The sequence below is a fragment of the Bombyx mori genome, chromosome 6 (assembly GCF_030269925.1).
Source record: "Bombyx mori chromosome 6, ASM3026992v2".
NCBI classification, from domain to species: domain Eukaryota; kingdom Metazoa; phylum Arthropoda; class Insecta; order Lepidoptera; family Bombycidae; genus Bombyx; species Bombyx mori.
In genome coordinates this window covers 2,661,561-2,675,326 of record NC_085112.1, presented here as the reverse complement: position 1 = coordinate 2,675,326, position 13,766 = coordinate 2,661,561, and the positions used below count along the sequence as shown (strand labels likewise).

At 42.0% G+C, this 13,766-nt stretch overlaps 1 protein-coding gene across 1 annotated transcript in view; it reads right to left on the bottom strand.

Annotated features, from left to right (window-relative positions):
• Window positions 1–13,766, bottom strand: part of LOC101737056 (fatty acid 2-hydroxylase) — a 40,983-nt gene that overhangs the window by 6,074 nt on the left and 21,143 nt on the right. Inside the window, exons 2-4 of the mRNA XM_038011669.2 lie at window positions 13,429–13,651; window positions 10,233–10,408; window positions 1,121–1,247 (exon numbers count right to left, since the gene is read on the bottom strand). Coding sequence (XP_037867597.1) covers window positions 1,121–1,247; window positions 10,233–10,408; window positions 13,429–13,651 — 526 coding nt within the window. The remainder of the gene's footprint in view (window positions 1–1,120; window positions 1,248–10,232; window positions 10,409–13,428; window positions 13,652–13,766) is intronic.

Sequence of the window (13,766 nt, the reverse complement as noted above, 5' to 3'; positions counted from 1 at the left end):
TCAAACGCGCAAAATTATAATTTGCGTAATTGCTGGTGGTGGGACCTCTTGTGAGTCCGCGCGGGTAGGTACCACCACCCTGCCTATTTCTGCCATGAAGCAGTAATGTGTTTCGGTTTGAAGGGCGGGGCAGCCGTTGTTACTATACTGAGACTTTAGAACTCATGTCTCGAGGTGTGTGGCGGCATATACGTTGTAGATGTCTACGGGCTCCGGTAACCATTTAACACTAAATGGGTCGTGAGCTCGTCCACCTATTTATCCAATACAAAAACAATGTATATTATGTTTATTTATCGAAGAAGATATATTTTATGCTTCAACGATTCAACGCTTATATAATATTATATATTAATATTATATATATTTGATAACCCTTTATATCTAATCTTGGAATAATCTTCGGCAAATATTCGATATATTGTAGATGACTTGTTAGAATATTTTCGGTGACATCAAGCATCCTTATAATACTAATAATAATATAGCCTTTTATTCAGATCCATATTACAATTATATGACTAAATATAATATTATATAGAAAACTTAAATTTTATTTAAACCTTAATCTAGCCTATTATTTGATTCTTTTCTTATTTTCTGCAGATCTGTTTGCCAATCGACAAAGGCCTCCTCCAACCTTTTCCACTCATGTCTTGGTGATGGCTCAATCCTTATAATAGGCGATGTTAATATTTGGGAGGAACCTAGTATGAAAAGTCCCACCTTTTAAACTTTTCACCTTTTCACCAAACTCAACACCTTTCAAACAGAAAACGCATTATTACTGTTTCACGGCAGAATTATCAGGGTGGTGGTGAGGGTACCCGTGTGGACTCATAAGTAGTCCTACCACCAGTAAATACATTCCACATTACGACCCAAAGATAGTACAAATGAACCTATATGTCATTGTCTTGTAATCACACTACATCACATCTACTCTTGTTTCTATTTGCCTTGTTTTCTATTGCCCCTGTAGGCAGACGAGCATACGGCCCACCTGATGGTGAGTGGTTACCGTCGCCCAATGACGTCAGCAACGCCAGGGGCAGAGCCAAGCCGCTTACTACTTACAACTACTGAAGAAATTAATTGATGTTTTTTTTTTAAATCTCACCAATGAGTCCTCCGGTCAGCACTAGCACAGGGTAGGGCAGAAACGGCCGAAGTGCTGAGTATATTATTGTGGTTATACCTAGAGCCGGTATGGGGGGGAACACCTGGCGCAAACCATCAAAGGGAACCTGGAAGGAAAACTATAGATATACAATCAAGAACATAAGTGAACGTCAGAAGGTCGGATTTGCAAGTAAGCAGATTCAGGCAGGTTATCGTGACTTTATCGAGACGTAATCTTAAGAATGTTGGTTTTTCGAACTTCACAACTATCTCAGATGTTGGTATTAAAATTAAAAGTGTAATATTAATATTTAAATTCAATCAATATTTTAAAAACTCTCCCTGGTCCGTAAACAAACAGATAAAATCAAAATGTATTTTTTATTCCAATATATGCTTTCTCCAACAACTCGCAATGTAGTTTTACCACTGAAAAGGAACTCATGACCACGAAAACCGTAAAGTATTTGAAATGACAATAAAATATATAAATATAAAATATAGAAATAGAAAAGATACTATAAACTCAACATCCAACCAAGCTCCTCAATAAAGGGGAAATAAATAGGCTTACTTTTTTCCTATGTACATCGCACACAAAATTAAAGTATCATTAAATTAGTACACATATTATACATAATGCAAATACACGTATAAACTCTTAAAAACTCATTCTAGGTTCTTCTTCAAACAAGTCTCAAAGAATACTATATAGGGTATAGGTACCTATTAGGGATTCCTTTTATATTGATAAATATCAAAAGCTGTGTCATAGTAAATTAAGAAATATTGACTGCCCTATTGTTTTTCGGAAGTGACAAGATGTGTGAGAACGTAGAATTTCATATTGATAGACTTCATATTGATAAATTATATAAACTAGAGGTCCCGCAGTAGTCGAAATTAGACTATAATTAATTGGAATTGTAAGTTTGTACACTATTATGATTGTATTTTATACTTCTATAATCAATAATTTCGCCAAGACTATATAAAATATATTAACAAAAACAAACAATATTTAATCTCAATTTGACAACAGACGTCAAGAACAAAAGTTTGACAATAAATAGTATGTATGCGTGTGTGCGTCAAATACATGGTATGTAGTGTGTGTAATGTTTTCTTTATTGATGTAAAGTATCTTTTATGCATTATTTAAAAAAAATATTAGCATTGTGCACTTCTTCTCGATATTCTCTATAAGTGTGGAAAATTTCATACTCTTCTGTCCGCGCAATTTTCGTAAAAAGGGATACAAAGTTTTTGCTTCACGTATTAATATATAGATCTGTGATACGTATTTTAAGTGAAATATTTGACGGGATGGAATAAGTACGTAAAGGAAGCTCACGCGGAGGCTTGCTATAGGTTTTTACTGTGGGTACAAAATGGTAAGTCCAGTTCTGGCATGACTTACACGCAAATGAGTGAATCTCGGAAAGCTTTCAAAGCCAAATTAAAGGAGTGTCAAAACAACGAGCGTAATATTAAGATGGACTTAATCGCGTCCCATCATGCAAATGGTAGCTTCGGAAGCTTTTGGAGGGAAGTGAATAGATTGAGTCCTAGATCGAGTCTTTCATCGAATGTTGAAGGGAAAAAAGCCGGTAGGTATTGCCAATCAGTTTTTAGACATTTTAAAATCACTTCAGCGTTAGGTCCATCTACTCGAGCGTATTGTTATGACGTCAGTGGCCTTGAGGTGCGTTTCTCAGTCCGTGACATCGCTGCGGTAGTCAAAAATATGGCTAGAGGGTAAGTCCCCAGGACATAATAGGCTTAGTATTGAACATGTACAAAAGGCGGGTTCACCTACCTAGAATTTTGACTTTATTGTTTAACTTATGTTTAAGTCATTCTTATCTCCCGGCGGAAATGATGAAGACTATGGTCACACCCATTCCTAAGAACAAAACAGGTGATTTGTCAAACATCAATAGCTACAGGCTGATTTCTTTGGCCACAATTGCAGCTAAAATTTTGGATAGCTTTTTTTTTTTTTTTTTTTTTTTTTTTATTGCCTTTGTAGGCAGACGGGCATGCGGCCCACCTGATGGTGAGTGGTTACCGTCGCCCATGGACTTCAGCAATGCCAGGGGCAGAGCCAAGCCGCTGCCTACCGCTTAATACTCTCCATAAGCCTCGTTTGAAGAAGGACATGTCATAGCGCTCGGGAAACACCGTGGAGGGGAGCTCATTCCATAGCCGGATGGTACGTGGCAAAAAAGATCTCTGGAAACGCACTGTGGATGACCGCAGTGGCTCCAGGTAGTATGGATGAACTCTACTCCGGTGGCGGGCGGTGCGATGGTAAAAACGAGATGCTGGTATCATCTCGAACAATTCCTCAGAGCACTCCCCATGGAACATACGGTACAAAATACAGAGGGAACCGAAGTCCCTCCGCAGACCCAGAGGCTCCAAACGATCCGAGAGAATGGGATTATCGACAATCCGAACGGCCCTCCTCTGTATGGAGTCAAATGGAAGAAGCTGGTATTTGGGAGCCCCGGCCCAGAGATGGGAGCAGTACTCCACGCGAGGCCGGACTTGTGCTTTATAAAGCAAAAGTCTTTGTCCAGGCGTGAAGTACCGCTTCGCTCTGTTGAGGACTCCCAGCATTTTGGACGCCAACTTGGCTTTGCCTTCCAAATGACTCCGAAACTGGACATCGCTCGAAATGTCGACCCCAAGTATCCCGATACTCTCGGAAGGTTGCAGGGATACTCCTTGGAATTGCGGCGCCATGACAAAGGGGTCCTTCTTCGCAGTGAACGCGCAAACCTGTGTCTTCAACGGGTTGAATTGAACTAAGTTCGATTCACCCCATTTGGAGACTCGCCCCAGAGAGTTCTCCACTTCAGACACAAGTTTTGATCGTCTCTCTTGCACCACGCTCCGAGAGAGACTCTGATGGCCGATATATCGCGCATCCCCCGTGCTATCATCTGCATAGCAATGCATGCCATCAATAGACAGCATGTCATTGATATACAGGATGAAAAGCGTGGGGGAGAGCACCGAACCTTGTGGAACGCCAGCGTTAATGGTCATGGTATCAGAACAGTCACCGTCTACAACGACCGTGATGCTCCGCCCATCCAAAAAGCTAGCGATCCACTTGCAGAGACCCTCGGGGATTCCGTAAGATGGTAACTTCGATAGAAGTGCCCTATGCCAGACCCTGTCGAAGGCCTTCGCGATATCAAGGCTCACAGCAAGAGCCTCGCCCTTGCTCTCCAAGGCTTCAGCCCACCTGTGAGTAAGGTATACAAGAAGATCGCCAGCTGAGCGACCGTGACGGAAACCGTACTGTCGGTCACTGATCAGCTGGCGATCTTCAAGATACTTCAGGAGTTGTGTATTTATAATTCGCTCCATCACCTTGGAAAGCAAGGAAGTTATCGCGATAGGCCTGTAGCTCGATGGGTCCGACCGGTCACCCTTCTTGGGGATAGGGTGGACGTGGGCGGTCTTCCATGAAGACGGAACCCTGTTAGTGCAATAAGAGAGGCGATACAAACGCGTTAGCGCAGGTGTCAGCTCAGGGGCGCACGTTTTCAAAACCACTGCGGGGATGCCGTCTGGCCCACTCGATTTATGGACGTCCAGGAGTCTGAGCTCCCGCCTGACTGCACACTGTGTGAAGCAGATTTCCGGCAGGGAGCTATTAAAACGGGGGGATGTTCGGTGGTGTGGCACCCCCGTCGTCCACAGTCGAGTTCGAGGCGAAGAGTTTGACCAGAAGGTCAGCCTTCTCTTTCGCGCTGTGGGCCAGATTGTCATCGGACTTGCGCAGTGGTGGGAGACTAGACCTGCAGAAGTTTCCTTCTGCAGCTTTGGCGAGCGACCAAAAAGCACGGCTCCCGGAGGGATAGCTCTTCAATCGCTCGCCAACTCTAGCGACGTGCTCCGACTTCGCCTTGGCAATTACCTTCTTGTAGGACCTGGAAGCGGCGTTATATTTCCGCCTTTCCCCTGAGATGTTAGGATCCCGACGTCTCCTGGCATTATCCCATGCCACGTATGCGGATCGCTTGAGGTGTGCAGCATCCCTGCTGGCATTGTTATACCAGGGTCTGCTGCGACCCCCAACGGGCACTTCAGAGGAGGGAATAAACAATTCCATCCCCTGGAGCACCACGTCTTTAAGACGGTCCGCACAGACGTCAGGATCAGCAGAGGAAAAGCAGAACCGCCCCCATGGGTAGGATGCGTAAAATTCACGCAATCCATCCCAGTCTGCTGACATATACCGCCAAACTCTTCGATACCTGGTCGTCGTTCGACGATCAGGACGAGAGAGTGGTACGGCAGCACGAATAAGGCAGTGATCAGACGATCCAAGCGGAGCGTCGACCACCACACTGTATCCGGCCGGATCTGTGGTCAGCAGAAGGTCCAACAAAGAAGGCTCGTGCCCCTCGATATCTGGGACACGGGTGGGCTGTGTCACCAGCTGGGAGAAGCCGTAGGCCAAGGCGAAATCGTAGGCAGTCCGACCCGGGAGGTCAGTGGTTCTGGATCCCAACCACTCTTGGTGGTGAGCATTAAAGTCTCCAAGAACCACTACCTCCGCAGATGGGTACTGCTCAAGCACGCGGTTAGTCCCCTCTTGCACATGCTCAAACAGAGCTGAACCTGCATCACTGCTGTGGGACCTGTACAGGCACGCGTAGATTCGGCTACGGCCCCCGTGATCTACGCGCAGCCACAAGAGGGACAGGTCCCGTTGTTCGAGGCCCCGAAGACGGCGACAACAGACATCAGCCCGGACGAATACGCACACCCCGGCTTTACGCAGGAAGTTGTGCTCCAATACGTAGCCGGGGTATTCAAGGTATGAGGTATCATCCGGAGCAGATATCTGCGTCTCCGTTAAAAAAAGCAGGGCAGGCTGCGCCGTCTCAAGGTGGTGGTGTACGGCGTCAAGGTTGCTATGTAGGCCCCTGACATTGCTGAAATCCACATTAAATGTGGAATGGGGGACCGCCTGTGAAACCCTTTTCTTTTTTTTTGTCGTCTTCATGATGTTTATGTTTTCGGAGAGTAGGATTAGGAGAGGTAGGATGTTGGAGGTGAGATCGAGGCAACACCTGAATGAAGCGCGGAACATAGTACGTGCTCGACCACGGATTGCGTGAGAGACTGACGCAGGGCATGGAAGGGCCCCCAGTCCACTCTGCGTGCGATCGCCGGGATCCACTCCGGTCTCCGACTCCGGCACGACGACCGCACGGCAGGATTTTACACCGGTTGGCGGGACAGCTTCCCGGGGCGGAGTTTAGTAGAGACACCCGGGTTCAGGTCCCCTACTGACCGGCGGGCGGCAGCGGGTACCGTTTCACTGGGTCTCCCTATACCCCCGTCAAACAATCACGCCCCGTGAGTTCGCACGCACGTCTGCTCCGCAAGTTCCAGGCGTCACCAAGACTCAACCCCAACAAGGAAGGGGAAAGGGAAGGGATAGAACTGGCTCTCCAACCCACACGCCGGAACACAGCTAGGCTATTTGGCGGCGGACTCTAGTTGGAGGGTGGTCGCCAGCCAGTCGGACTAGGTCCTACCACCGGTTATGTTTTCGGCTCCCGTTTAGCACCACCCAGGGGTCACTTGTAGGGAATCGCGGGTTAAACCTACGGAAGCGGGAAGCACCAACCCCCAAAATAGCTTACTAAATAGGTGCCTAAATAAACACGTGCATCTTAATGATAGGCAGTTTGGTTTTAAGAACGGGTTATCGACTGATACTGCGATAATGACACTTAAGAGTACTGTGTAGTATTATACTGGGAGGAAAACACATGTGTACGCATGTTTCCTGGATCTGTCCAGGGCTTTTGATCTTGTTCCATATGATTTATTATGGAATAAGTTAGCCAGGAAAGTCAAGCTGCCGCCTGAATTAATTAAAACTTTCCAGTATTGGTATGGCAATCAAAATAATAGTGTGCGATGGGCCGGTGCACACTCTGATGCGTACCGTTTAAAATGTGGTGTAAGGCAGGGGGGTCTAACCTCACCTTTGCTATTTAGCATATAAGTATATATGAATAAGTTCATAGATGAGCTCAGTAGGGCGGGTGTCGGCTGTATGATCGATGGAGTTTCTTCTAACAATATTAGTTATGCAGATGACTTGGTATTGCTGAGCCCTTCGATAAGTGCATTCAGGAAACTTTTAAAATTTTGTGAGAGCTAACCTGAGTCCCACGGGCTGAGGTACAATGCCAAGAAGAGTGAACTGCTAGTGTTCAAAGCGCAGAACAAAACTTACAAGAACGTACCTCCAATCTGACTAGCAGACGCAACGCTTATACAAGTCAAGTGCTTCAAGTACCTCTGTCACTGGGTAACAGAGGATGGTACGGACGATTGTGATATATATTAGGTAGAGAGCGTAGGGCGTTGATAGTAAGATGCGATATGCTGGCCCGCAGATTTACTGGTTGCGATAGCTATGTTTTTTTTATTGCTTAGATGGGTGGACGAGCCCACAGCCCACCTGTTGTTAAGTGGTTACTGGAGCCCATAGACATCGATTCGAACACCGTTGCATCGCTAGATATGAATGCATCGGACGTCTTATCCTTTAGGCCACGACGACGACATGCTTAAGGGACCTAAAAGCACCGAGAGTGAATCCGGGGGATCCGACAAGACATGTTTCGGGCGACCCGTCGCGATCGGATAAGTAATTAGCGGCGGCCACGATAACAGGGTTTTCGTATCGAGCCGCTTTGACGAAGTAGCGTTCCGACGCTTCCTTAAGTGACAACGTTGTCAACCAAAGATCCAAATATAGATAACGCACAATTAAAATTTATTTCAAAAGCGACTATTCGTAAAATATATTTTTATAGCTTTGTTTTTCAAAAATGTTTACTTCGTCTCTTACGAGGTAAGATAATAAGTAATATTCCGTGCCTGCATTAAGCATTTAGCTGAGGAATTAAAAAGTTGCCAACCACTGCTTTAAGGTCGTTGCGCCATATTAATGCTAATGAACGACTATGACCATCTAAAATCGTATAAAACGAGGATCGTTTCCCTTCGAGGGCGATATCTATTGATGTGTGTTTTAATGACCCTTTGCCTATAAAGAAAGAAGAAAGTCAAGAATTTATTTCAATTGATCAACTCGACTACAAACCACAAATTCCTAGGCTTATAACTTACCGAAACCAACAAAATTACCCTACACGATATGAGTCACGGTACGCGTATCTAACTGATATCAAATCAATAATATATTGGTCAGAATGCGTTAACGTATGATAGCAGCCGATAAATATCCGATAACATTGTCCCAAATATGAAACATATTTAATACAATTCATAATATCTTCCTATATTTCGGTCAACAAAGCTAAACCTAACTATTGCCGACCTTACCCGTAGTTCATCTTAATTGTTTGCCTAACTCCCTCTACATCAGTAATAATCTCGCAGAGTTCAGTACCACTTTCCTGTCTGTAATGTAACCACGCTTTTGTTCTAAAGATCTAGAGAGTCATTATTGCCATCGAAGGCGGGTATACTCATCCCCTCCAAAACATGATGTGATAAGAGAACTGGTGGCCCTACCACCTACCATCATAGGAGTCGTGAAGCAGTAATGCGTTTCGATTTGAAAGGTGGGCCAACCGTTGTACTGTAATACTGAGACTTAGAATTCATGTCTCAAATTGGGTGTCAGCACTTAACACGAAGTGGGCCGTAAGCAATATAAAGAGAAGTGAACGTTGCAATCCACCGTGAGGTATATAACTTCGAAATATCGATTTTTTTTTATTAGTTTTATTAGTTATAACGGCTTTTTCAATCCACCATTAGGTATTAGTTCATGATCGAAGGATCATCGACATTCCGTCCGACCGGACTTTTACTGTATGGTTCTAGTAGCCTCGGGAGGCTATTCTGGTTCCGACGGACTAGTAGGCGAGCTCACGAGGCTCAGCCTGAAAGAGTTGCTAAAATCTGCTATAGTAACAGCAGTGATTCGCGGAAATCGCATCAGGGTCACGATCTACTGCGAAAATCCGGCCAGAAACCCAATGAGTTGTGTCTGTGGGCACTGTATGGAATTAAATCAAAATTTTCTTACTACTAAGACGGACGGTAATAGCCGGTAATAGCCGCTAACGCGATGACCAACCAGTTCTTTATCTCTGTACAAGTCGTCAGACACACGTTCACACCGCAGAGACCTCAGTCACTTGAAGTTGTAGAATCCCTCTTTTGTCTTTCGTACTATTGTACTATTATATTGCAACCAAATTCAGTACGTACTCATTGCAGAACTGGTACTTAAATTAATTATACTAGCTTACTAAAGTTTGGAGGAACATATCAACTTAACACTTAACTACTTAACTATCCGATATCTAAACTACACTTACTCATGCATCGATGACAGTAAATCGAAGACTACCAATCCAACAAACTGAGCTGAATTCCGACCGTTATCTAATAAGTTAAAATTAATATTTGTACACTGAATTTATCTGCAACTAAAGCTATAACCCTATACAGATAATAAAGATCCGATAATCTATTCGACGACTAAGTGAGTGAGGCCCAAATGAGCGTGATGTAGAAATACTATAAATAAATCATAAATTAAGTTGTGACGATTAATACTGAACTTCTAAACGCATATCGAGCTTAAACTACATGAATCTACTAAACAGTAACACAAAACATCGATTTTTAAATCTTAAAGCTTATCTTAAATAATGAAATTGTTTTGGTAAGTTGTGACTAAGACAAATCACGTCATTTCGGATCCGCCCGATCCACTAACGGTGCTTTTAGGTACCTCAAGCACCGGTCGTCGTTCTCGTCGATCCCGTCGCTTGCGACGAAGAACTCGACGAGTAAATTAACCCACAGACACAGCCCACCGAGTTTCTCGCCGGATCTTCTCAGTGGGTCGCGTTTCCGATCCAGTGGTAGAGTCCGTGAAGCACGGCTCTTGCTAGGGTTCGTGTTAGCAACGTCGTCAGGTTTGAGCTCCGTGAGCTCACCTACTAGTTAAGGTTACGCTGATATGGTCTCTCTAGACCATCAGCTTAGGTAGGAAAAAAAAAAGACAAATCACTTACTTTATGGTGCATGCCGTGTATTAAGAAATGCAGTTTGATCATGATGAGCGACGACCCCGGGTCCAAGTGAAAGATCCACCGATGCAGCGAGTATTCCAGTATCGTCCACAACAGCACTCCCAATGAAATATAATACACGTACTGGAATGTTGTGATGTTCGCATCTGTGCAATGTTCTGAAAGAAAGAGAAATAGTCTTTACGTGGTCTGAATAACAAATATCCAAAGGCTTTTGTTTTCAGGCAAAGTCACTTTTAACACGCTCTTGTTAGCTTCACTTAAATATATCTATGTAACGTAATCTTCTAAAGCAAATTTTACCAACTAGAGGACGTCGGGGATTTGAAAATTTGTAGACCTATCAAAGACCGATGACACTACAATTATTCTATTTATCTTCATCTGTTAATGTTATTTAACCTTGTTTTTTTCCCACTTTTATTACTACTAGATGATGACCGAGCTTTACTGGTTTTTTTCTTTTGATAACACCATCTTGTTGTGTTTTTAAAGCGGTCAGGTGCCCTCAATTAAGAAAAATAGTATTATTATTCGCCAATAGATGTCGGGAAGAGTTGATTATTGAAAACACGAATAAAATATTTTCTGAAAATAAATCGTAGCTAGATCGATTTATCGCCCCCGAAATCCCATGTAAACTAAATTTTATGAAAATCGTTGGAGCCGCTTCGGAGATTTGCTCGTTTAAAGGTATTTAAAGATTCCGAGATATATACATCCCAGTTCCATTTCAGCGTCCTCCCAATTTACATCAGTTTTGCGTCCATGTGTTTCAATGACATTTGTCTTCATATCTTTGCATATACTGCTTTATAATTCTATAAAATATTGTGTGATGAGTTTCAAATTACAAGATTATAGTTATACATCAATATTCTATTTCTGTTCATTGTGGTACCTATTTAGACCCACATTTATATCTACGCCTATATGGCGTCATCGTATATTTCGACTATTCCCCCTTCTTTTATGTACAATTGACGTCCTTGCTGTGCATACTCTGTTGCGTGCTGTTATCAAATGTTATATTTTTTAACCGAATTAAAAAAGGTGGAGGTTCACAGTTCGTCTGTGTTTTTATATTTTTATTTTTGTTACCTCAGAGCTTTTGACTGGGTGGACCGATTTTATATAATTCTTTTTATACTTGAAAGTTAGTGCTACTAGTGTAGTCCCATTCCAATTGGGTCTAATTTTAAAAATGGTATCCGTGACAAAACTATATAAGTCTTAAATTTAAATTACGTATGTGAGCGACAAACGGACGAATAATTCAATATCTCGCGAACCAATTTTAATGATTCTTTTTTTTATTGGAAAGGGTATACTATAAGGATATGGGGTCGATGACAGGGTCTTAAGTCGCAAATCTTGATGGAGTGAAAGAATCTAGTTGATTTTACGCCAACAAAACACAGGTGTGCGCTTTCAGTACAAAAAATCTCTCCCTTGCCCTCTTTTCAGAGCACTCCGCTACGACTACATTTGCATTGGCATTTGGCATTGCATGAATATAGTCATATGTTACTCAAGGATAATGTAGCTTTCTAATGGTGAAAGAATGTTCAAAATCGTTTCGGAGCCTATCAAATATTTCCTGTTTATAATATTAGTTTTGACAATAACATTTTAAAGCACTTGTTGCTAAAATACTTTGTAATGATATTAGTTGGGAATGTGACGATTCAAACCCAGCATCTACCACCCAGCAAAACAGTGGTGACGCAGGGGGGCGGTGGGCCAGAGCCAGCTAAAACAGTTATAAACACTGTGACTATAGGACTCCAGCGCATTGAATTATTATTCATTATTTCTTCTTTGACAATTTCATTATTACAATTTGGATTAATAGTATTGATGATAATAATCAACATAAAAAATAATTAAATGTTGATTTACTGTTACTGTTTTTAACGATTTTTTGACGATGACAACCTTATTACAAGATTTTATTAATATTTATAATAATATTCGTTTGCGCTGCATTTGAAAATGTAATAAAAAAAATGTATTGCTGTTGGTTTTCCTAATATATACATAAATAAATAAATAGTTAGTCGCTCATGTTTCATTTTCTTTAAATTTTATTTAAATGCCTGATGGCCTATTATACAAAAAATATCATTTTTATGGATTTGTCGGATCCATAAGCATAATATTAAAATCCGTCAATATCATAGAATATCGTACACTACACATGTGCAGGATATTCTATGATATTGACGGACGGCGAATATCACGACGAGCGGTGTGACTTGTTCGATATCGACTGTATAATAAGTTAAATCAATGTTAGATACATTTTTGCACAAGGCATAGTTCACTAGGTCATATCGCGCCAGACGGCCAGGAAGTAGATAAGCCGAAATCTAAGTAATAAACAATGTCAACGGTCGCATTCTTTCATTACATTCGTTACATTGTTGTCAAACGTATATTTCGCGCTACAGCAGCGCTACGCGTTTCAAACGAAATCGCCAAGAACTAATCGAAATACAATTTCATATACTGTGGCTGTAAAGTGATGTCCAATTTTTTTATTTATTACAAAGTTCACTTTAGACCAAGACGCGTGGTTTGGCAATGTTAATCGAAACGATGTCCGTATATGGGACGCCAAAAGCAGGTGGACGCCATTTGAAATGCAATTAACTTCATATTGGACGCCGAAACGGTTCTAGGATATATATATATATATAGAATTGCTCGTTTAAAGGTATAGGATAATCAGTTACCATTTTCAGTGTTTTTGCATTCTTATTAGATGTCCAACTAAACTCTCCTACAGGTCTCACAAAACAGGGACGATCCTAAAAGGAATCGGCGAAATTTTGTATTGCTTTCTTTTGTTAATCACAAATCAACAGATATCTGTCTACGTGGTAGTCTTTCTTTTCTTGTTCTCTTAGTCTTTAAAAAATGAAATGTAAGAAAATTCTGTACCGGTACACTAATTCTAGGAACCTTCAAAGTTCCAAAGACAATTAAAAAAAATACACTATTCAATTAAATCGTAATTTAAAAAAAATACTACAAGAAAAGTGTATGTTTATACGCTATGAATAATTTATAATTGACTCACAATAATGATTAGGCTTACTTAAAAGTTTATGATTGTTTTAATTATCGTCTTAATAGAGGATAAACTAAAGGGAATAATTGCATAATGACTCACCTCCACAAGCGACTTGCTCGTAATACTGCGTCCAGCCAAGATATAAAATTACAGGTATCCAGAACATAGGAACGAAATACCATGGCGTATATGTTAGACTCTCGAGCAATGGGCTCGCGAAAAGTCTACATTTCCGGTAGACCGCGCTGTTAACCCATTTCTCGTAGTCCGGCGCTATGGCGTGGAGCTGGCACAGCAAAGGCTTCGACCAGTCTAGACGGCTCTGAAATGAAACACGAATTATTTTCATGAAATTTTGCAGTATTTGAGTGACTTAGTGCTGCAGTTAGGGCCTCAGACTTTTGCGCCGAGGATGGTCGAGGGCAAATATTGTGTGA